Source organism: Pelodiscus sinensis, chromosome 7, assembly GCF_052426305.1.
Source record: "Pelodiscus sinensis isolate ZL-2025 chromosome 7, ASM5242630v1, whole genome shotgun sequence".
Lineage (NCBI taxonomy): Eukaryota > Metazoa > Chordata > Testudines > Trionychidae > Pelodiscus > Pelodiscus sinensis.
The window spans coordinates 58,568,582-58,590,441 of NC_143058.1; the positions used below are offsets into that span (position 1 = coordinate 58,568,582).

Below are 21,860 nucleotides of genomic sequence, written 5' to 3' on the forward strand. Positions count from 1 at the left end.
GACTCAGAAGATACCCATCAGTGTCTAACATGCCAACTAACATTAATCTCTAGGGACTGTTTTGTGCTTTTCCAATAAGGCATTTAAATGCTCTGTCTTAAACTCTGTCAAGCTCATGCCCAGCACAGTTGTAAAGGGGCAGCAAAGATGGTGCTAATTCACCTGAATGGCTCCTCTGATCTTGGGCTGGTTGGTGGCCATTTGGGCACTGGCACGAATTAGAGTTGGCTGAAATAGTCCCCTTAGAACCATTCTGCTAGCTGGTTATCAATGGAATGCACTGGATGCCTTGTCTGCCCTCTCCATGTGCCAAAACCACTCTCCTTGCCTCCAGGCAGCCCTGGCAGCCTCCCACACTGAGGGTATGTCTACACTACAAAGTTAATTCGAACTAACAGACGTTAGTTCGAATTAACTTTGATAGGCGCTACACATACAGACTGCTAGTTCGAACTTAATTTGAACTAGCTGAGCGCTTAATTCGAACTAGGTAAACCTCATTCTACGAGGACTAACGCCTAGTTCGAATTAAGCAGTTCGAATTAAGGGCTGTGTAGCCACTTAATTCAACTAGTGGGAGGCTAGCCCTCCCCAGCTTGCCCTGGTGGCCACTCTGGGCACCACCAGGGAAACTCGTCTGCCCCCCTGCCGGCCCCGGAGCCCTTAAAGGGGCATGGTCTGGCTACGGTGCCCGTGCCAGGTGCAAGCCTGCCAGCACCCAGCCAGCAGACCGTGGACCTGGCACAGCATGAACCAGCTACCCGCTGCCACCCAGCCCTCCGCCTCTTCCCAGGACCAGGCTGGCAGCTCCCGGGAGCCTGCCCGGGTCCGCAAGAGGCGGGCGCCCACCTGGTCTAGTGCGGAGATCGTGGACCTCATCCACGACGCCTACACTAGGCACAGGAAAGTGGCCATCTAGGGCAGGATAGCTGCCAGCCTGGCCACCCGGGAGCAGGTTTGCATGAAAATCAGGGTGGTCCAGTGAGACCCCCCGACCCTGAGCCCTGAGCTTAGGACATAAGAATGGCCGTACTGGGTCAGACCAAAGGCCTATCTAGCCCAGTAGCCTGTCTGCCGACAGTGGCCAACACTAGGGACCCTGGAGGGGATGGACCAAAGACAATGACCAAGCCATTTGTCTCGTGCCATCCATCTCCAGCCTTCCACAAACAGAGGCCAGGGACACCATTTTTACCCCCTGGCTAATACCACTCCATGGACCCAACCTCCATGACTTTATCTCACGTCTCTTTAAACTCTGTTCTAGTTGTAGCCTTCACAGCCTCCTGCAGCAAGGAGTTCCACAGGTTGACTATTTGCTTTGTGAAGAAGAACTGTCTGTTATTAGTTTGAAGCCTGCTACCTATTCATTTCATTTGGTGTCCTCTAGTCCTTCTATTATGGGAACTAATGAAGAACTTTTCTTTATGCACCCTCTCCACACCACTCATGCTTTTATAGACCTCTATCATATCCTCCCCCCCCCCCCAGTCTCCTCTTTTCTAAGCTGAAAAGTCCCAGTCTCTTTAGCCTTTCTTCATATGGGACCTGTTCCAAACCCCTGATCATTTTAGTTGCCCTCCTCTCTCCCGCCCTCTCTCTTCCCCTCTCCCACCTCCTTTTCCCAGTCTCCCCGAGTTTTGTTCAATAAAGAGAGATTCTATTTTTGAACGCATGTGCCCTTTATTTTGTACATCAGGAAGGGGGGCTAGGGAGGGGTAAGTGGAAGGAGGTGAGGGAGGAATGGGGTACGAGCCCCCGATGGGGAGGACTGGGGTGGCTCTGCAGGCTCCTCGGGGTGGAAGCTCTCCTTCAGCTCCCTGATTAACCCCCCTCCCCGGATGGCAGCCTGCAGCAAGTGCAGCCGGGCTGATGGCCGAGTGCTGTGATGTGCCGAGTGTCGGCACTCAGGGCACTCCAAGCCAGGACTGCTTTGCAAGCGGGGAACCCCTGAGAACTGTCTGTCCGGGGTGGGGGTCGGGTCCCTTTAAGCACAGCCCTCGGCTAGCTCCACGCTCTAAGTCCTAATCTGATGCCCTGCCGGCACTGCTTCCGGCCATCCTTAACCCCGGTTCAGGGTCCACTCAATGTGGACATGCTAGTTCGAATTAGCAAAATGCTAATTCGAACTAGTTTTTAGGTCTAGATGCACTAATTCGAATTAGCTTAGTTCGAATTAACTAATTTGAATTAAGTTAGTTCGAATTAGTGCTGTAGTGTAGACATACCCTGAAGACTTAACCCGCTTCACACCATCGGAGGATTCTGCTTGTCAGGGGAATCCAGAACTCCTCCTTTAAGATGACTTTGCATAGCTCTGGCAGGGCAAAGCGCCCTTCATCCTAACAAATAACCTCTCAGAGAGACTTAGATGGGTCTCACCAATGTAATACCCCAGTTAATGAATACAAAACCTTTTGTTGGCCTGTCTGTCATTTGAATATTCAGAATCATCTCATTTCAACTTTATTCCTGGGAATTTCCACTGGTTTCAGTGGACTAAATGACTGGCAAAAATGGCATTCCCTCTGGAACCTGCTCACCTGCTAATCCCCTTGTAAACTGTAGAGTAAGAGCCTTCGCACAGCTTCTCTAAATAGAGATAGGATGAGGCTGTTCCAAATGGGAGGCCCTGTCTCTGTTTAAATAAGGAAAAGACATGTTTTCAGATCCCTTTTTCTTCCAGCAAACAAAAGCTAATTGTATGACGTCCATTCTGCGTACAATATGTGGTAATTATACCATGATTCGCAGCTAACAATCATCTCTGGATAAACATCTTATACTAGGATTCATATGTACTGCACTCACCCACTGGAATCTCTTCTCGAAATCCATCTCCTGTGAAGGATCGCTGTTACTCCGTGGTCTCTTTCTCCCAGACCTTTGTACCGGGAGTGTTTGGAACCACTGTGATTGGAGCGAATCCATGGTATGTGGCACTCTCTTCAGATCTGGTAACTGGGAGGGGGAAACAAACTAAGTCAAAGACAAATTTCTCCTACTTACCAATGATTTTCTTTTTCTTTTTTTCCTCCTCATTCCCTCTGGTTTTCAGCTCTTGTTTTCTTTTCCATCTCCTTTCCCACACTCGTGCCCAAATGCTGATTCTCTAAGTAGCCATAATGGGAGCAACTGTTTAAATGCTGCAGCTTTTGTATATGGTATAGCTTGGGATGCTGATATTTAAGAGTGCATCAGTAGCTGGGCTGATTTACCCGTTTTGGTTATAATCTTTTTTGGGGCAGGGTTTATAAACCAAATTCAGAAGAGAGGTTTCCGGGACTCTAAATTAACATCTTCTCCTCCCTTCCTCCACAACTAGCTTTCATACTGAAACTCTCTTACCACTACATAATTGATGCACAGTTATACATTATCTCTGAATTTGGCCCGTTGTCTTTTTATTGCTGTAAAACACCATGCAACGTTATGGCGCTATAGCAACATTCAATGCAAATAATAATGAATGGTGTGCCGCCTCCAAGCACATATAGTACAACTGCACTGGTTTACTATTTAATCCAGATGTAACAGGATTTCTAATCCACAGCAAGATGCCTTCTTCAGCAAGCTGTAAATCTTTGGCTCCCCTTCCTGTCTTGCACAGAGAGAGCTGGAGTGGGACTTCTCCTCTGAAAACATCAGATTTAGGGAATTCTTCAGAACCTAAAGCATGGGGCAATTATAATTCCTCTCAGCAGGGATCCCATAAAACTAAAGGTGACATGGCTAGACGTCCTCTGTGTGGTTTCAATGGAAAGTGTGACCCTCGGTGGATTAGAAGAAAGGAGCAGATACGTCAGACTTCCAAACAGACTGAAAGATCTGAGATCCTTCATTTATCTCCCTGCTCAAATGCAGGCTGGGATACGGAATACCTTCAGCATAGACTCCACTTCCACGGACTGGGTACTCTGGCTGGTCTGAGAGTTCTTTCTGTCTGAACAGCAACAGCATGATCCAGGTTTCAGAGCATTTACACACAGCACTTCCCCCATGTTCTCCTGAGTTCAGTACAAAAATATTATCTTGATCTCTTTCTTCCGACTCTCTGCTCCTCTGTTGCTAGAAGCTTATTGTGCCAGTGTTCATATGACTCACATGAGGTCTGTGTCTCAAGTAGTCTCATGATTTCAGCAATTTTTTCTCCATCAGCCCAACACCCAATGGGTGAAATTCATTCCTGTTGCAACTCCATTGATTTCAATTAATTTGGCCCAATAGCTTCTAAAAAGTGCCAATATTTATGTAGCTGCTCAATGGGAAAAAAACCTTCTGTTCAGTCAATATTATTTTAATTAAGTAATTCACTGTACAGTAATTTACTGAGTTATTAAATGTTGTGGTTTCCCCAGCAATGGTGGCTTGTTTTGCTTGCACATATATAATGCATTAATGAGAGTACATGATATTAGGTTTTATGCCATTTTATGGGTACAGTGTGGGTGAGTATGCTTTCTGCAGAATCTGTACATTTGAATTGCCTCACTTCTGGACATCTAAATTCATAGCCATCACATAACCAGGGGTACATATACCCCTGAGAATACCCAGAGGTCTTAACTCATCTAAATATATGCCTAGTTTTAAAACAGGCTACGTAAAATTTAGTAGCAATATCATTACAAAGTAAAATTTCATACAATGACTTGTTTATATTGCTCTATATTCTATACACTGAAATGTCAGTGCAATATTTATATTCTAATTACTTTATTTTATATTACATGGTAAAAATAAGAAAGTAAGTAATTGTAGTAATAGCCTGCTATGACACTGCTGTATTGTTATGTCTGCTTTTGTAAGTTTTGAAGTGGGGGAAAGTTGGAGGTACAGGAGGACAACTCAGACTCTTGAAAGGGGTACAATAGACTGGAAAGGTTGAGAGTCATTGTTTTGAAGGACAGAGTGAGCTGTGGTTGATGGAATTATATTCTGGGCGACAGCACAAAGCAGCTGTAACAGACTGATAGATCCAGCCCAGAATTTATCTGATCAATTGTGTATTGCATAAGCCAGAGATAGGGGTGGAGAACCTCCCCCTTTCATAGGAACTCTGCCAATAGAAGTAGAACTGCCCCAGTCCATCCCAGCAGGAGTCATGGGAGTCTTGGGGACATAAATTATGGCACACGGAAAGCAGGGATCTCATTTTCATGGACTTCCCTTTCCAATCCAAGGCAACACAGTTAACAACCTGTAGCCACTATTTATGTAGGGGTGTGTGAGATATATGGCAGAGGTAGTACCTTTGAGAGTTTGAGCTGATGCACTCCTTGAGTGGTTCTTTTCCTCTCACTGTACACCCAGCTCTTACCTGTGGCTCCAAGGAGCTGTAAGTATGTGACAGCGGCCATACCCCAGGAAACTGCCTCCACAGGCAGGCTAAGCCAGGTGAGGCTAACCAGAAGTGTGGAAACTGACAGTGATTTAGGGATTGGCCTCCCACACATATGAAGACTGTTCTGGTAGCCAAGCCGGAGGTGACCATATCTTGGTCTAATAGCTTGAAAAGCAGGGCAGCGGTGTATTGTGGAAGGCAAAAGGCATGATGGAGCACCGGAGATGTCCTGGCTATCCACTGCAGCCAAAGAAGCCTCCGGTGGTAACAGCCTTTGTGCCATTTGCCCAAGCTTCAGCAGCTGAGAGAATGGGATTGTCCCAGTGCAACGATGCTCCCATTTTAACCAGCCTCTCACACACATCATTCATGCACATCTCTCGTCAAAAGCCCTATGTCCATGGGGGAGTGGCACAGAGACAGGTGAAGATGATTACTTGCAGTTATAGCCACAAGACAGAAATCATTGGCTGCCAGGGAACAGCATCATACTGTTGCTATAGCTACCAAGATGCTCATCAATGACTTTGTCTGCCCAGTGTGCTCACAAGCATGTGCATCAAGTTTTGGACTTCCGTGTCACTGTGGGATCCACAAAAAGAGCATGAAAATGTCATCATTGAACCATTGGACTACACACAGCAACTCTGTAACATCCTGTTTCTTGAACATTTATGTCCTTTCTTTATATCTCTGACTCATATTGCTCCATTATTATCCTAGGTGTGCTTGTCTGAGTCACAACCTGTCTAGGTGAGGGAAAATAGAGGGGTAAACCTGTACAAACCACAATGAATGGAAACTGCCTTCAAAATACATTTAAGCATAAATAACAATGAAACATGTCAAATTATGACAGATCATATCATATCAGATCAGATTAGATTAGATTAGATTAGATGAGATTTCTCTGTGACGTGTCATATTACATTTCAGGAAAAAAATCACGTTGTTATAATAAAAATACTAATGTCACTTCTCTCAGCTAGCTGAAACAGCAAAATGAACAAAGCATCACAATAGGTCTATCCTTCAGAGTACAGAATGAAAATTAAGTATTCAACCCAGGTAGCAGAGGTAGACTCTCTAATTTGTTGTTATAATGATTACAGTGAGGGAAAGTGATAGCAAATAAGGACTCCCTATAATTTCTGCACTATAGCACCTCAGGATCTAAGACACTAAAAGGTAATATAAAAATATCTTTATCACTACCCTGTATATAAATAATTATACAGAGAAGCAAGTTATTTTAAAACATTTAACTATTTAAATATGATTTTTTTAAAGGAAACAATGGATGGCCATGTAATTAATGCCCTGGAGTATGACTGGAAACTTGGGGCATGATCCTGCTCTCATTGACTTCAGTCGCAAAACTTCTATTGACTTCAGTAGAAGTATGGTCAACCCCCCTTGGGTTGCTTACTGGTTCTTTCATAGACTTCCTGTGTGGAACTTTTCTTATAATTTATTTGTTTGCATTTAAGTGTCTAAAGAAACACTGATAGGTGCCCAACTGGCATTCTAGGTGCCTATCTCTTAGTGGTGTCCTTGCATGAATAACTTAACCTTTCCATTCCTCAGTCTCCCTGTCGTATAGGTGTCTGAGGCTGAGCCTCAGTTTGAGTTGGTTCTGTAATAGTTCTCTGGGAGAGATTAGGGTTTTCAGTTACATTCTATTAGTTCATAGGCAGATATCTTTGACAGAAAGGTAAGTGGCAGTTTAATTTTCCCACCAAGCCAGAGTGTGCTGTATAGCGCCTTTTAAAACCATCTAGACTTCGTAATTGCAGTGGTTGCTGCTAATGGACACAGTATGATTCTTCAAGATGTTCCTTATCTTAGTAATGCTAAGATCATAGGTTCTAATATCTCCTAAAAATTGTATTCTGTGTTAAAGACCATTCAGTGTTTTCTGTAATTTTAAGCACCATGCTGTAATACAAAAGTATCATTTGTATTAAATTGTCTATTAATTTACCATTATGTAATGAGCCATATTTACACATTTGAAGTTTGTAAGACTTGTTGGTTATTTCCTCAGTGAAGTTTCCTTCACCATGTGTAGTTCGCTACAGTCAAACTAATAGAGTTGCCAGATGGTTTCAACAAAAATACCGGACACACTTGACATTACGTCACAATCTACATTACATCTTATTTAGAAAATACTGGACATTTATATTTTCTCATTTATATTTTCTCAATTTGTTTCCCGGACAGAAAGCTCAAATACTGGATTGTCCAGTTCAAAACTGGACACCTGACAACCCTACAAACTAACATACAGTCAAGTTCTGTGGTGCCTCTTGGGCAAAACTCTGATCCAGCATATGGGGTATTACTGTAGGTCTTATTTGTGTTTTTGGGGGTTGTGATTATCTCATTGGCTTTGGCATGGCATTGCATCCTAGAAGTACCCCTGCATTGGCTCTAATAACCACTCGTCGATTTTTGTATTCTGGTGATTACCGGAAAGATAAGACTGAGCTTTTCCCACAGGGCAAGGAAATCCAGGATATCCTGACAGTACCATGTGAAAGCATGAGGAAGTTGAGTTTAATTGACTTAGAGTCTGTGAATATGCCACAAGAGGAGTTATAAGCAGATTTGCTTAAGTGTGTGCCAGCATTCAAACAGGGGGAGATCTGGTCAAGTTGACCTCAGAGCAGTGCAGGTAACCAAACAGGTCAATTCAGATGTGAATGTGGGATTGCAGTGGAAGGGATTACCTAAAGTGATATAGTTAATTTGAAATAGGGCTGCATCTATGTGAACTTTATAGCCCAATCAAAAATATGTTGCTTCCAAAACTAATAATTATAGCAGGATAAGATGCAAAATAAAATGGGAAAAATTATGTGCAGATGCAAGGCACTTACACAAAAAGCCTTAAAATATACTAAAAAAATCTCTATATAGACAAGGCCCTGAATCTGACTCTTGTTGATGTTGTGTAATGTTTTAATTTTTTATTTTATTTTAAAACATGCTGTGCTCTGAGATGTGGAGGCTGTCAGGAGAGGGCATGCCACTACTGCTGACCTAATCCCACACGTGGGAAGCAGCAGATGGATAGTGGGTACAGGGCTTGGGAACAAGGAATCCCCACCAAACCAAGTCCCAGGATGAGGTGGTGACAGGACCATAACAAGGGTGAGGTGAGTGAGGTACTTGCCTCAGGAGCATAGCTGAGGGGGCGCAGAAAAGTGAGCTACTATGCTGTCTTCACTCGTACCTCGTGCCACATCAGCATCCCTGCCCACACCGAAGACAGTCTTGCGTCAGGCGCCAAATTAGCTAGTTACGACTCTGGGTGGTGATGCTGACAATCTGCATATTACTTCCTACAGAGCAATATCCCCTCAATTTTTTTCCATTCATGTGCAGAATAAATGTTATTATGTGTATCAAGGTATGTGCAGATGTGCACCACCAGCAAAAACACATGCTATTGGCTGTGGGTGCTGTGTTAATCAGCTGGGCAGAGTTTGAATCTCTCCTGAGTGGTTGTCCAAGTGTTCAGCTTACAGGGAACACTGCTACAGAGGGGGACTTCCAGGGTCTGGTCGTCTCTGAAAAGAACTCTACACTCAGGCTCAGATTGGGTTCAGGTTAGCTCTGGCTAGCTGGAGTCAGGATTTCAAATTAGAACCAAACAGACCTTTAAAGATAAGAGAAATTAATATAAAATTTGAAACTGCTAAGATCTAAACCCAGTGCTGTCACTGACTCTGGGTCATCTTGGCCAAGTCCCTTTGCCACCATTGATCCACGTGCAAAGTGAGAATCATAATGTTGAACCCCATGTTGCATCCAGATTGCAAAATTAATATAAGTCCAATGTATCGAGTTTGTAAAGCTCTAGGTTTTATGTGTCAAGTTTCAGCACACAGTTATAAAGTGGTTTGCTGTAGTACAGAGAATCTGAACCGGGGAGGCTGAGTTGTGTCAAACTTTCTAGGGGAATGTGGCAAAGCCTTCTAATAATTCAGGAATTACATGTCATGATAAAGGGGCATATGAGCCAGATTTGAGCAGTGTTAATACCCTGTGCTCAAAGTTGCAAACTACTCATTCAAATCTCTCACTAATGGGCACTCTCAGCACTAACACTGGTAAGGGGTGTTTATATAGTATGACTTGACTCACATTTCTGAGTAATTTGCCTAGCATCTCCTGAAAAAAAATCATGAGCAATGTAAGTGGCAGTATTTGGCTTATGATTGTAAAGGGGGCCTACAACTTAAAAAAAAGATGCTAAGTTGGGACATGATTTTTTTAAAAAGAGTTGAGGATGCCTGTCCTAGCATGAGAGGAGTGGAACTAGAGTGAGGTTGGAGAAGACCCAGCTGAAGGGAGATGCAGTATTACCTACTCTTATGACTTCATTGGGAGTGACACCAAATTGGATTGTTTTCCCCAAACTCCAGCCCCTGGAATCATGTGAATGCTCTGTAGCTATGTCTAAACTACAGGGCTGTCTCTACACTGGGCCACTTATTCCGGAAAATCAGCCACTTTTCCAGAATAAGCTGCGAGCTGTCTACACTGGCCCTTGAATTTCCGGAAAAGCAACGATGCTCTACTGTACAAAAATCAGCTGCTATTCCGGAAAAACTATTCTGCTTCTGCTTGGGCATAAATCCTTATTCCGGAACACTGTTCCGGAAAAGGGCCAGTGTAGACAGCCCAGTAGTCTTTTCCGGAAAAAAGCCCCGATCGTGAAAATGGCGATCGGGGCTCTTTTCCGGAAAAGTGCGTCTACATTGGCCACAGATGCTTTTCCGGAAAAGCAGACTACCAATGTAGACGCTCCTTTTCCGGAAAAACTGAAAACGGAATAGTATTCCGTTTTAAGCATTTCCGGAAATTCATGCCAGTGTAGACACAGCCAGGGTTTTTTGGCGATACCGGAACTCCACCGTGTCCAGGGAATGCGCTTGCTCTTCCGCTTGTTTTTTGAGGAAGAGTGGACACACTCTTTTGGAAGCCCTGTCTTTCTCCTTCCATGAGGAAGAAAGGCTCTTCTGAAAAAGGAGGCTTTTCTAAAATTTGGCCCAGGGTAAATGGGCCAAATTTCGGAAAAGCCTCTTCCGAAAAAACGATCAGAAAAAAGGTACGCAGATTGCAAAGTGCAAATTGTGCCCCTTTTCCCGATGGATCAGTGTAGTCTAAACAACCTCAGAGACCAAAAAACGTGACCTGTGGCCCAAGAGCACCTCAGGCTATGTCTAGACTGCAGCGCTTTCCCGGGAATCCCAGAAAAGCAATGCCACGTGCAAGGAGCACATCCCCCTCACTGTTCCCTGCGGGCGGGCGCGGCAAACCTTGCCCGCCTCGCGTGCGCTCTTTCCCTTCCCTGCCCTCGCCGCCCGCACGGGTCGCGAAGCGCCCCTCGCACTACTTTGTCCCAGACGAGGGCCCGTCGGCACGCTCAGCCCAGACCCCGCCCCTCGGCTCGGATTCTCTTTGACCAACCCGCCCTGACGTGAGGGAGGTGGCGAGAGGCCCCGCCCCTTTGCACCTCAGGCCCCGCCCTCTTGCCCCCGCGTGAATCAGCTGATCAGACAGAAGCCGGCGCGCCGGAGGCTGGGAAAGGCGGGAGAGCGGTTGCAGGTGAGAGGGTCCCGGCGCGAGGGAACTTGGGTCACGTGACGGGGCAGGGCCGTTCCGCTTCCCTGACCGCCCCCCCTTTCTTCCTCAGGCCGCCCTCTCAGAGCTCCGCGGCGCGGGCCCTGCTGCCGCCCGGCGGGCCGGGGAATGGTCCTGGCCGCGTTGCCAGGGGCTGCCCCTGCCCTGCAGCCTCTCCCAGGTTGGGGGGTGACCTGCCAAGGGAGCGTCTTGGCGGGGGGGCGTCTACACAGCAACTCCAGCTCCCTCCGCCGCGTAGCTGACCTCGGCACAGCTTCGCTGGGCTCCTGGCGCCGCCTGGGAAGAGCCCTGCGGCCCCCCCGCTCCCGGAACGCGGGGTACGGGATGAGAGCGGGAATAGCGCTGCCGTGTAGACGTGCCCGGACAGAGGGGCGGGCCCGGGGCCTGCCCGGCAGCGGGGCGCAGGAGCAGACTCGGTGGGAGTGTGGCAGCCCCTAGAGCTGCTCACGGGGTGGCTCCTGGGATGGCAGCAGGTGCACGGGCCCGTCTAGCCTCTTCAGGTTGCTGTGTTGAATCGAGCTCCCTGAAGGGACAGTTGTCTGATTGCAGCTGCCTTGCCTGTGCCAACTAAACTTGCTACTCTCACTCCAGTTCCCAAAGGACTCACATCCACGTAAAGGATACAGCTTGACTGGTGCTTCTTGGACAAATTGGTAATTTAGGAGGAAAGACCATGGACTGCCAAGTAGTTTAATTTTATTATAGGTGGTGCCTTCAGGGCATGGTTGAAATGTGCTTATGGAGGAGCATGCACTATTGTTAACAGAACTGTGTGGATGTGTTTTTGTGTCCAATCATGTGACATAAGTTGCAGATGAAATACACATACAGATCAAATATCTTAATTTTACGAAATATCAAATAGCTGTAAGGGTGCACAGATCTAATTTCTCTTTTGGTCATCAGTGACTCCCACCCACATGCTGTCAAACAGGGGACTAGCCTGAATATTTTATTGAAGGTTTATGTTTACTTGTCCAGTAAACTTTCCTCTTGTGTTGGGACTGTACTATTGCTTTATTAGCTACCATATTCCTTCTAAGCTATTCACATCTTCTCTGTTTTTTCTCATCCCTCATCTGTGTCTGGATGTTACCTTTATTTTAATCCTTTGTTTTGGCTGATCTCTCCTTCCTTCTACCTCACTTTTCGTTTGCTAACATCCTTTTCCCTCATTGTGCTTTTCTTTCTACACTAAGTCTCCCAGGAGGAGGATGCCAAAGACCATATGTCAGCACTGTCTGCAATTGCTATTACAGATTTGCCTGCACTGGTGGTGGCAACATTGGGAGCCCTAACATAGCTGGACCACCTGCTGCTAGCCCTTCTTAATTTTTAACATTATGTCCTGCTTAGAGCAGACCTAATTGACATAGTGTTTAAAAATATTATTGGCAACTACTGGCCCATATACACGAGGGCTACTTGCATTGTTAATACCAGTGGACCTAAACCACTGTTAGCAACAATGAGACCGTTACAGAAAAATTTCCAAACATCAACAGAACCTGCTGCTATCTGACTGAGGAGGGCTGGATGTAACTTCCTCCAGAGCCCCTGCTGCTGTTGCCTCATCAGTTTGACAGAAATATTGCCAATGCGTGGTTTTGTTACTATAATTTGGAAGCATATGCTGCAAAAACTTCAGTGAAAAATTTCTGACTAGTTAGTTGTGTTTTGTATAGTCACAAATATGTGGTCCAGTTATTAGAAATGGCAAGTAAATTGAAAGGGGGAGGGGACAGGAATGCAATCTTATAAAGCTTATGGGAGCTGCAGTACCTACAAAAATTAGTTCTTTTGTTTTTTGTTGAGTTGTGAACGCTATTGTGGCAACAAATGTGATTTTTTTTTTTAATCAATGAACAATCAAAAAGGAACACATTTCTGTAGGAACCAGCGTATTGTACTCTAAGGTTTTTTTTTCTTGCATTGGAAATTCTTACTAGGTTATAGGACTAGAGTTTCATTACTTGGGGCATTTGAGTTAAAATCCAAAGTTAGGTTGCAAATGGAAACCATTAATTCAGTCTCTTGGGTCACCCAATCTGTCCGCATAACTAAACCATCCCATAATACGCAGTTTTTGTTTGAGAGATGTAAGTCAGAAGAACACATATGTTGCGTGTCAAGACTGAGATGTGTGGGCAGAACTAAATAGGTACTGATATAGCATTATATGATACATGGCTTAAAGTCTGTTGCACATGGTGATTCACTTTTGTGAGCATTAAACTCATGGAGATGTATGAACATTTGTAACATTTTGTAATATAATACAAGGGAAAGCTGGATTTAAGAGCATATTAAGATTTAGTAAAGGAATAAACATTTTGTTTTTAAGGTAGCCTGTCTAGTGGTCAGAGACTGGAATTAGAAATTGGGAATTCCTGAACTCTGAGAGCTAATCATTATGTGGCTTGCAAAGGCTATTTACATTTTGTACTTCAGTTACCCATCTGTAAAATGTAAATGATATTTAACTACCTCACAGGAGTGATGTAAGGATTAATTAAAGCACACATAGAATTGGAAGGTTTTTTTAAAATGACAGATTGTTTTCCTTAGTCTTGTAGCTGTGTTGTTCCCAGGATATTAGAGACACAAGGTCAGTGAGGTAATATCTATTGGTCCAACTTCTGTTGGTGAAAGAGGCAAGTTTTTTAGCTTACACAGAGTTCTTCTTTGAGAACTTGACTCTTTCCCCAAAAGGTAAGATATTACTTTAGCCACCATGTCTGTATAATAAATGGCAAGATATTGTATTTATCTTAAGTAACATGGTTAAATTTAAATAATATTTTTTAATCCGTATACTTAGTAACTTTCATTTCAGTATAAAAAAATAAAAGCGCCACTTACCTTTTTCAATTTTGCCTAGTCCCAGTCTATGCTGTAATTTTTTCATACTTAATAACTACATAAGCACAGCCATTTTTCAGATGAGTGCTGGAAGAGTTTTTGATATATGGCAAGATCTATCTTAGTATGCTGTTCAGTTGTTTTTTGTCTTGGTTCTTTGTGAGCTAAGAACTTTTAATAAGAATTAAGATAGCAAATGTTTGTTCAGTAGAGGCTCATATCTGAAAATCCCAGAGCACTTTAACAGAAATAATACTAAAACATTGTAGCCTCTGGTGCTACAAAACAAGTACATGCATGATTTTGAATGAAAGTTTCTGTTCATGACTACAGTGGCCTAATCAAAGTCATCTTTCACTGGAGGCACATTTCGATCTGATATCTCTGTCTCTGAAACCTTGGTTGCCCACTATGATAAGGCCCCAGTAAATTTAAATATGTATGTATTTGGGGATTAAAAGTGTCATCAGATTCAAAGAATGTGTTTTTTCTTGAGTGTTTATTCACTGTGCTATATTATTCTCGATAAGAATATTTCATATGGTTAGAGAATTCAAAAACATTTTGTGATTCATTTAAAACAAATTAAGGTATGTGTAGTAAGATGAGGGCCTGAAACATAAGCCCATGTATCACAAGCCTGGTGTGAGATCTGAGGCCTCGCCAACAATGGTCAAGACTTTGGTAATATAAAGCAAATCTAACCTGCGAGCAAGAGGCAGGCACCTGCTCACAGAACTTGGCACAAACAGGGCTTATGGTGCAAAACACTAATTGGTACACGGCACAGGTTGAAAACCCATTCCAGAGAGATAGTAACAAAACCTCGTTAATAAGCACCTTGGTATTCACACATTCCCTACAAGTAACAGAGACTTACCCAGGTTCAGCACAGGGTCTAAATTTAAAATGACAGCATGATGGATAGAGATGTTTTAATTGAATCACCAGGTACAAGCTGATGGTTGGTATTTAGGTAACATTAGTAAGTGTTACTTTGATACATCAGGAGTGATGTGTAACTTGGATGTACCTATGTATAACAGGGGTATCAGAGACTAGTTGACTGACTGGTAAGCAGAATGTTATCGGACTGCGGACTAGTGATATGAATAGTTGCTTCCCCTGACTTTGCTGCATCTATCAGAGAGGGGCAGCAAGGGGCGGGAGCTGGTGCTGGGGGGAGTCAGCTTAAAAGCCTGTCCCCCTCGCCCCCAGCACCATCTCTGTGGAAGGCAGAGGAGGTAGAGGCACAGCAGGAAATGGCACGAGCAAGGACTGAAGCAGTCTCCACTCATGTAGTTCTGCTGAGATTCTCCTTTAGAAATGTACAAGAGCCCTTGTACATTTCAAAGGCATATGGTTAAAACACTGGCCCTGCACTCCCAGCAGCACCCCAGCCTTTGAAATGTACAAGAGCCCTAATGGAGCTCTTATACATTTCAAAAGGAAACCCTGTGCTCCCTGCGTGGATTCCGCTTTTGAACAGTATCTTGCAATAGTTCAAAGACCGAGGCGCCCTTATGGACTAATCGAATAGTCGATGGAAATCCCATCGACTATTCGATTAGTTAATTCACCTAAATTTAACATCCCTAGTGTATAAAGATGTGTCTTGGAGGGTCTGTCTTTGTCCAGCTAGGGAGCAGTGAAATGTCTCACTGACTGAACTGAGTTCATTGACCCGAGGTACATATGCATAGTGGTTAGGTAGAGTCTAGGGATGTAATAGTGTAGTCGATTAACCAATAATCAAAAGCTTGTAGGTTAATGCTATAGACTACACACATTTCTTTTCCCTCCCCACCCATTGCCAATATATTTTTTAGCAGGCTGGCCAGCTGTCTGGCTCAGTCCTGGCTCATGCTGGGTCCAGGCCCTACCTGCTCTGCAGCTCAGCATTTAAAGTTTATTAGGGGGCAGTTGGGCGGGCAGGCAGGCAGCCTGGCTCAGTTCCGGCTTGCGCTAAGTCTGGGCATTCAGACCCCTCCCCAGAGTGGGGCTGCTGCCACCTCGCACTGCTGCCTCTGTATCAGAAGCAGCAGCACAGGGTGACAGGCAGGTGGTCCACAAGGGAAGCTGGTTTTTAAACTGGCTCACCTCACAGACCAGCTCCTACCTGATATAGACGCAGCAGTGCAGAGTGACGGGGGGCTCCACGGGATTGGAGTTGGAGCACACGGGCTACTGGCCCCACCCCTGGAGACAAATAGTTAAATAACTGATAAGAATTAGGTTAGTCTACTATTCAGTTAAACAATATTTAACATCCTTAGTAGAGTCTACTGACAACTATTACTGTACAGGCAGTCCCCAAGTTACGCGGATCCGACTTATGTCGGATCCGCAGTTACGAACAGGGCCCGTCTCCCTGGTCTCCAGCAAACCAGGGAGAGGAAGCAAAGCGGCGGAGCACGCGGGCAGCGGACAGCCCAGACGCGTCTGGGCTGTCCGCTGCCTGAGTGCTCTGCAGCTTTGCTCTGCTTTGCTCCCCGTCTCCCTGGTCTGCAGACCAGGGGGACGGGGAGCAAAGCGACAGAACACGCGGGCAGTGGACAGCCCAGACGGGTCTGGGCTGTCCGCTGCCCACGTGCTCTGCGGCTTTGCTCTGCTTTGCTTCCCCGTCTCCCTGGTCTGCAGGCCAGGGAGAAGGGGAGCAAAGCAGAGCAAAGCCGTGGAGCATGCGGGCAGCAGGACAGCCACGGCGCGTCTGGGCTGTCCCGCTGCCCCCGTGCTCCGCAGCTTTGCTCCGGACGCCTGTGGTACAGCAGCTGGGGCGCTGCCGGTTGGTCCCGAAGCGCCGCTCTGGGCGCTACTGAACCAACCCGGCAGCACCCCAGCTGCTCTGCCCCAGGCGTCCTGATTCAGTCACTGCTGGTCAGTTTCAGCAGTGGCTGAATCAGGATGCCTGGGGCAGAGCAGCTTGGGTGCTGCTGGGTCGGTCCAGTAGCGCCGAGGAGCGGCGGCGCTACTGGACCAACCCAGCAGCACCCAAGCTGCTCTGCCCCAGGCATCCCCAAGTCAGCCCCTGCTGAAACTGACCAGTGGCTGACTACAGGAAGCCCCTGCCCCGGGCTTCCTGGAATCAGCCGCTGATCAGTTTCAGCAGCAGCTGACTTGGGGATGCCTGGGGTTCTTAAGTTGAATCTGTATGTAAGTCAGAACTGGCGTCCAGATTCAGCCGCTGTTGAAACTGATCAGTTTCAGCAGCGGCTGAATCTGGACGCCAGTTCCGACTTACATACAGATTCAACTTAAGAACAAACCTACAGTCCCTATCTTGTACGTAACCCGGGGACTGCCTGTACTTAGATAATAAACCTGGCTTGATGGCTTTGATTCTTATCTGATTTTTGTGGTCTTTGCGGGCTCTCTTGGAGTCTGCTGTGTTGGCTACTTGCGCAAAGCTGGCATGACACACGGAGATCATATGCACACAGCAGAACGGTTAATCATTAGATAGAGCAAAAGACCTGTCACAACACCATATCGGTGACTTCTGATACCCACAGTATGGATTTATTGTTTATTCTCCAGTATTACATATCGTGACTGTGAGAATTTAATAAAAGGTCGTTTTAAAATGGCTCTTTTGCAACAGGGGGTAAATGTAACCAAGCCAATTTGTAATTATGTTTGTAGGAAATGATGACTCAAGTGTCCTATCCCTGAGAACTTAAAAAAACAACAAATAGTCTGGTAGCACTTTAAGACTAACAAAACATGTAGAATAGTAATAGAGAGGTAGTCATGTTAGTTTTTCCTTTTGTTTTAGCAAGATCAGACTGTAGCACTTTAAGGACTAATAAGATGGTTTAATAGGGTCTCAAAGTGGGTCTGGCCCACGAAAGCTCAGCACCTATTAAACCATCTTGTTGGTCTTTAAAATATGTAGATGACATCATGAGCTTTCGTGGGCACAGCCCACTTCTGCAGATGTCCTGAAGAAGTGGGCTGTGCCCACGAAAGCTCATGATACCACCTGCATGTTTTGTTAGTTTTTAAAGTGCTATCAGACTATTTCTTGTTTTTTAAGTTTTTCCTGTACAGACTAACTTGGCTACCCCCGGAAGCTTCTATCCCTGAGAGTAAGCCCTAGTATTTAATAAAGGGTTAATTAATTTTTTTCATTAAGGTTGTACCATATTAAAAGAAGTTGAACATTTTTATTTGGTGGCTTTTATTTATCCATCTGAAAAATGTCATTATTTGGATTTGGTGTTTGTTAGAATAACTTTGCATTTGACAAAGAATATACATCAATTTAATATCTTTGAGACACCAGGTAAATGAGTATGAGAGAAGCAGATATATTAGTCTGTATCCAAGAACAAGGAGTTATGACACTTTAAAGACTAACAGATTTATTTGGGCATAAGCTTTTGTGAACAAAAACCCACTTTGCCAGTTGCATCTTTTAGCCTTTAAGGCACCACAGGACTCCTTTTTATTTTGAAGACGGATGTAATATCTTTTATTGGATCAACTACTGCTGTTCGAAAGGAAAAGCATTTGAGGTTCACCAAGCTCTTCTTGAGGACTGTGGGAGATAACTGGTGTGTCAACCTGAAGAAAAGCTCTTGTCCCTTCCACTTGTCCCATTATGAAGATGATCCTATAAAAGATGTTACTGCCCTGTTGGTCCAAGGATACAGCAGTGCAATGTATTGCATTTGGACCACTGAGTATTTTTATGCTGTAGACATTATCACTTTTCAATGTTATGTACCTGAAATGTCACCCGCCCTGCCCCACTTCTCCCGAATGTGTAGCTATTTGGGGTAATTCAATGGAATTACTGGGTTTTGCATTTTGGTTCCCTGAAAGTTTGTGTTTTCCCCAATTAAATCTACAATATTTCTCATTCATCTGTTCTTAAATTGTAGTATGCTAGATGCATAACTAAACTTCATGAATGAGACTGGCAGAGTTTTAGTTCTAATTTTTTTTACAGTAAAAAGCTTATTCCTTTGTTTGATTCTGAATCTTTTCTGTGTCCTTTGGTGCATTAAAAAGCCATTCTGTCAAACGTTTTTTCAGCACACCTCCCTGTCAAAATAATCATTGTTATGTAATATTGCAAAACTGTCTTCAGATCTCATCTACATAGAACCAAATTGACTTGAATGGATATCACCCTCATACGCTGCTGTCATTTTATCCACTCTTTTTTAAGTTCAGTGTTTAGCAAGGCTTTTGGTCAATAAAAATCAAAGTTTTGAATTTTTGGATGTTGATACCAAGAACTTTTCTCACTTAATGTTCTGGTTCTTATAAACAATATTGTTTGAAAGAGGCACTGTAATTTCTTTGCATTCATAAGCCTGTGTATAACAATCCTTACGGGACCTGGTGTCTTAAATAAATATAATACATAATTGCATCTTGACTTACCCTACTGTAAAATCTTCCTAAAGCAGAGGCTAAGTGATCTAGGTAGTCTCTTTGACAAATGCTATAAAATTTAATGCATAACAGAGAGGCATAAAATTCTTTCGCTGTGTTTTTCATTTTTAGTGGATTTGAAATAAAATTACATGGCCTCCTACCTGAATTGCAAACTACTGTATTGGAAGAGTGATTAAGGTTTTGAAATAGAAATTGGAAATTGATGCCCTCGGATGGGGTGGGAAGAGGAGAGGCAGGATGGTGGGTGGGAGGGGGGGGAGGGAAAAAAAAGACCAGGGTTTGAAAGTTGAAAGGACAAAAAGCTTGGAGACAAAACAGCAATTTTAAACTGTTCCATTTTTCTCTGAACTTGGCTACTCTATATTCACACTCCTTTATAAGCCTGCATAGTAAAGTGTCTTGAATGTATAACTTAATTCCTGTATTATAAAATTCTTACGATAGCACAAGACCTAAGAACTGTGCAGTTGGTGGTAGTATGTATTTTATTCTTCAGGAATAATTTTATGGACTCAACACTCCTGATTTGTGTGAGTTGATTGCAGTAACACTTCATTGCTATATTACGTTTGATTACAGCCGGTCCTCGACTTATGAGTTACGTACCAAACACTTAGTTGTAACTTGAAGTGTTCGTAAGTCTGACCCCATTCATTTAAATGCAGCTGCGCTGTTGGTAAGTGCAGATCGTGTGTTCGTAAGTCGGGGACCGGCTTAGGAACGCTTAATGGGAGTATGAACCGTCGTAAATCGACCGTTCATAACTCGGGGACCGGCTATTTAGCAGTCCATTGTTAACCTATCAGACACCACCAGTGATACAGTTGCTATCTGTCTATTAATTTTTTTGAATTACATCTTCTGAGAATTATAGAGATGTTGGCATAAACTGTCTTCTTATTTAAGAAAAAGAAATGTCATTGCAAAAGCAACACAACGCTTTCCAGATATTGCTGAATCCTAAGTACTACTATTTAGCAGTTTGTAATAAGAATATTGATGGTTGGGGAAGCTCACACAGCCTGCACCTACGTTGATTCTTTTCTGCCTTAGAAATAGGCTTTCTTCAGTCTGTTTACAGCAGCTCCATTGTAGGATGAGTGGGAAGGAAATGTCTGATTGATGGGTTGGCTTTTGTGTGCCAGATCAGTATGAAATAGTCTAAATACTTTTAAGCATTTTTGTGCTGCACAGATGTTTATTGGAGAGCTAAGACTGTATGTGTCAAAGCTTTATCTCCTGTCTTTTACAGTGCTTACGTCTGATGTGCAATTCAATAGCCTATTCATCCTATGGTTTCACTTAATAGTTAACAGAACTGTGCCCTTCATTCTGCAAAGAGGAATGATTTGGTGATGGAGTGCTTTCACTGACTGATGGACCAACAAGAGATAAGGTAATAACATGCAAACCAGCTTAGACTGTGTGGTCCTCATAAAACCATTTCAGCTAATATCTGCCTTAAAAATTAAAGTCTAAATTAAGAGGAAAAAAAAAACCTTTGTATTTAATTCAGAATAGGATTTTGGTTAAATATTGTTTATATTGGAAAATGGTTTGTTTCACTTTTAAATTCTACATTTTTAAATTATTTTTTCTTTTGATTTTCAGTTTTTTAATATAATTTTATTTAAAGTTAAATGCAACATTTCATTCAACCTGTAACATTTCTTTAGTTTGCTGAAATTTTCATTTTGTGCCCTCTTGAAATGATTTTTTTCTATTTTTATGTGATTTACCTAGTGAATCAAGACATCAATTTGCACAGCTCTAGTTGAAATTATTATTATTATTATTATTATTATTTTGAGGCTGGGCTGGAGGGAAACTAGTAGATTCATCATGCTTCAGGATTTTGGAACGATTGTTACTCTCATTAACTTATTGCAGCTCAGACACTTAAAAAAAAAAAAAGCTACTGAAACTTCAAAATGTCTGTTCAAAGAATGAAATTATAAATTCCCCAGAAACCATTAACTCTTCTTGTGTATAGTAGAATTTACTAATTAAAAAAAATGTGTGAATGATTTTCAGTTCTTAAGAACAGCACTGGATTGACAAGCTTTGGAGACTGAAATCATCTAGTTTAAAATAGGGGTGTGGAACCTTTTTTAGATGGGGGCCGCTGACCCACAGAAAAATCAGTTGGAGGCCGCATGCAAGTGAGAAGCAGAAATAAAAAACCAAAATCCTCAATGATGTGGCCCCTGACTGAGGAGAGACACATTCCCCACATTCCCCTAACATACCAGAGCCTAGGTGGATCCAGGCTAGTGGATTTTGTTTGCTTCAGCCTTGCAGTGGAGACAGCAGGGGCTGGAGCACCAGCACAGGCTCCCCAATGCTGAGGGGAGCCCTGAACCTCGGGGGCCAGATCCAGGCAAGCCGGGGGCTGTATCTGGCCCCCAGGTTTGAGGTTCCCCACCCCTGATTTAGAGAAACACATACAGCAGAGATTGTGCAAACTTTCACTGCACTGCTCTACAAATATGCTTTAATCTGTACTAGAGAGGTGCAATCTTAAATGAGAGGCTAGTTCAGTCTTCATATCATTTCACTCCTTATTCTCTGTAATACAGCAACCAAA

The 21,860-nt window shown here is 43.8% G+C and overlaps 2 protein-coding genes across 6 annotated transcripts in view; one reads left to right on the forward strand and one right to left on the reverse strand.

The window, feature by feature from the left end:
- CDK15 (cyclin dependent kinase 15) overlaps positions 1-11,401 on the reverse strand; it is an 87,195-nt gene extending 75,794 nt beyond the window's left edge. The window contains exons 1-3 of one of the 4 annotated variants that reach the window (XM_075933863.2): positions 3,882-4,344; positions 2,812-2,961; positions 2,544-2,638 (exon numbers count right to left, since the gene is read on the reverse strand). In XM_075933863.2, coding sequence (XP_075789978.2) covers positions 2,544-2,638; positions 2,812-2,961; positions 3,882-4,001 — 365 coding nt within the window. In that variant the 5' untranslated portion in view covers positions 4,002-4,344. Of the gene's footprint in view, positions 1-2,543; positions 2,639-2,811; positions 2,962-3,881; positions 4,345-11,245 lie in introns of those variants that run through there. The other 3 variants (XM_075933865.2, XM_075933864.2, XM_014577314.4) reach the window with 3 other exon arrangements.
- Positions 10,813-21,860, forward strand: part of ALS2 (alsin Rho guanine nucleotide exchange factor ALS2) — a 66,267-nt gene continuing 55,219 nt past the window's right edge. Inside the window, exons 1-2 of one of the 2 annotated variants that reach the window (XM_075933860.2) lie at positions 10,813-10,966; positions 20,526-20,669. In XM_075933860.2, the coding sequence (XP_075789975.1) occupies positions 20,650-20,669 (20 nt within the window). In that variant the 5' untranslated portion in view covers positions 10,813-10,966; positions 20,526-20,649. Of the gene's footprint in view, positions 10,967-11,433; positions 11,656-20,525; positions 20,670-21,860 lie in introns of those variants that run through there. The other variant, XM_075933861.2, reaches the window with a different exon arrangement.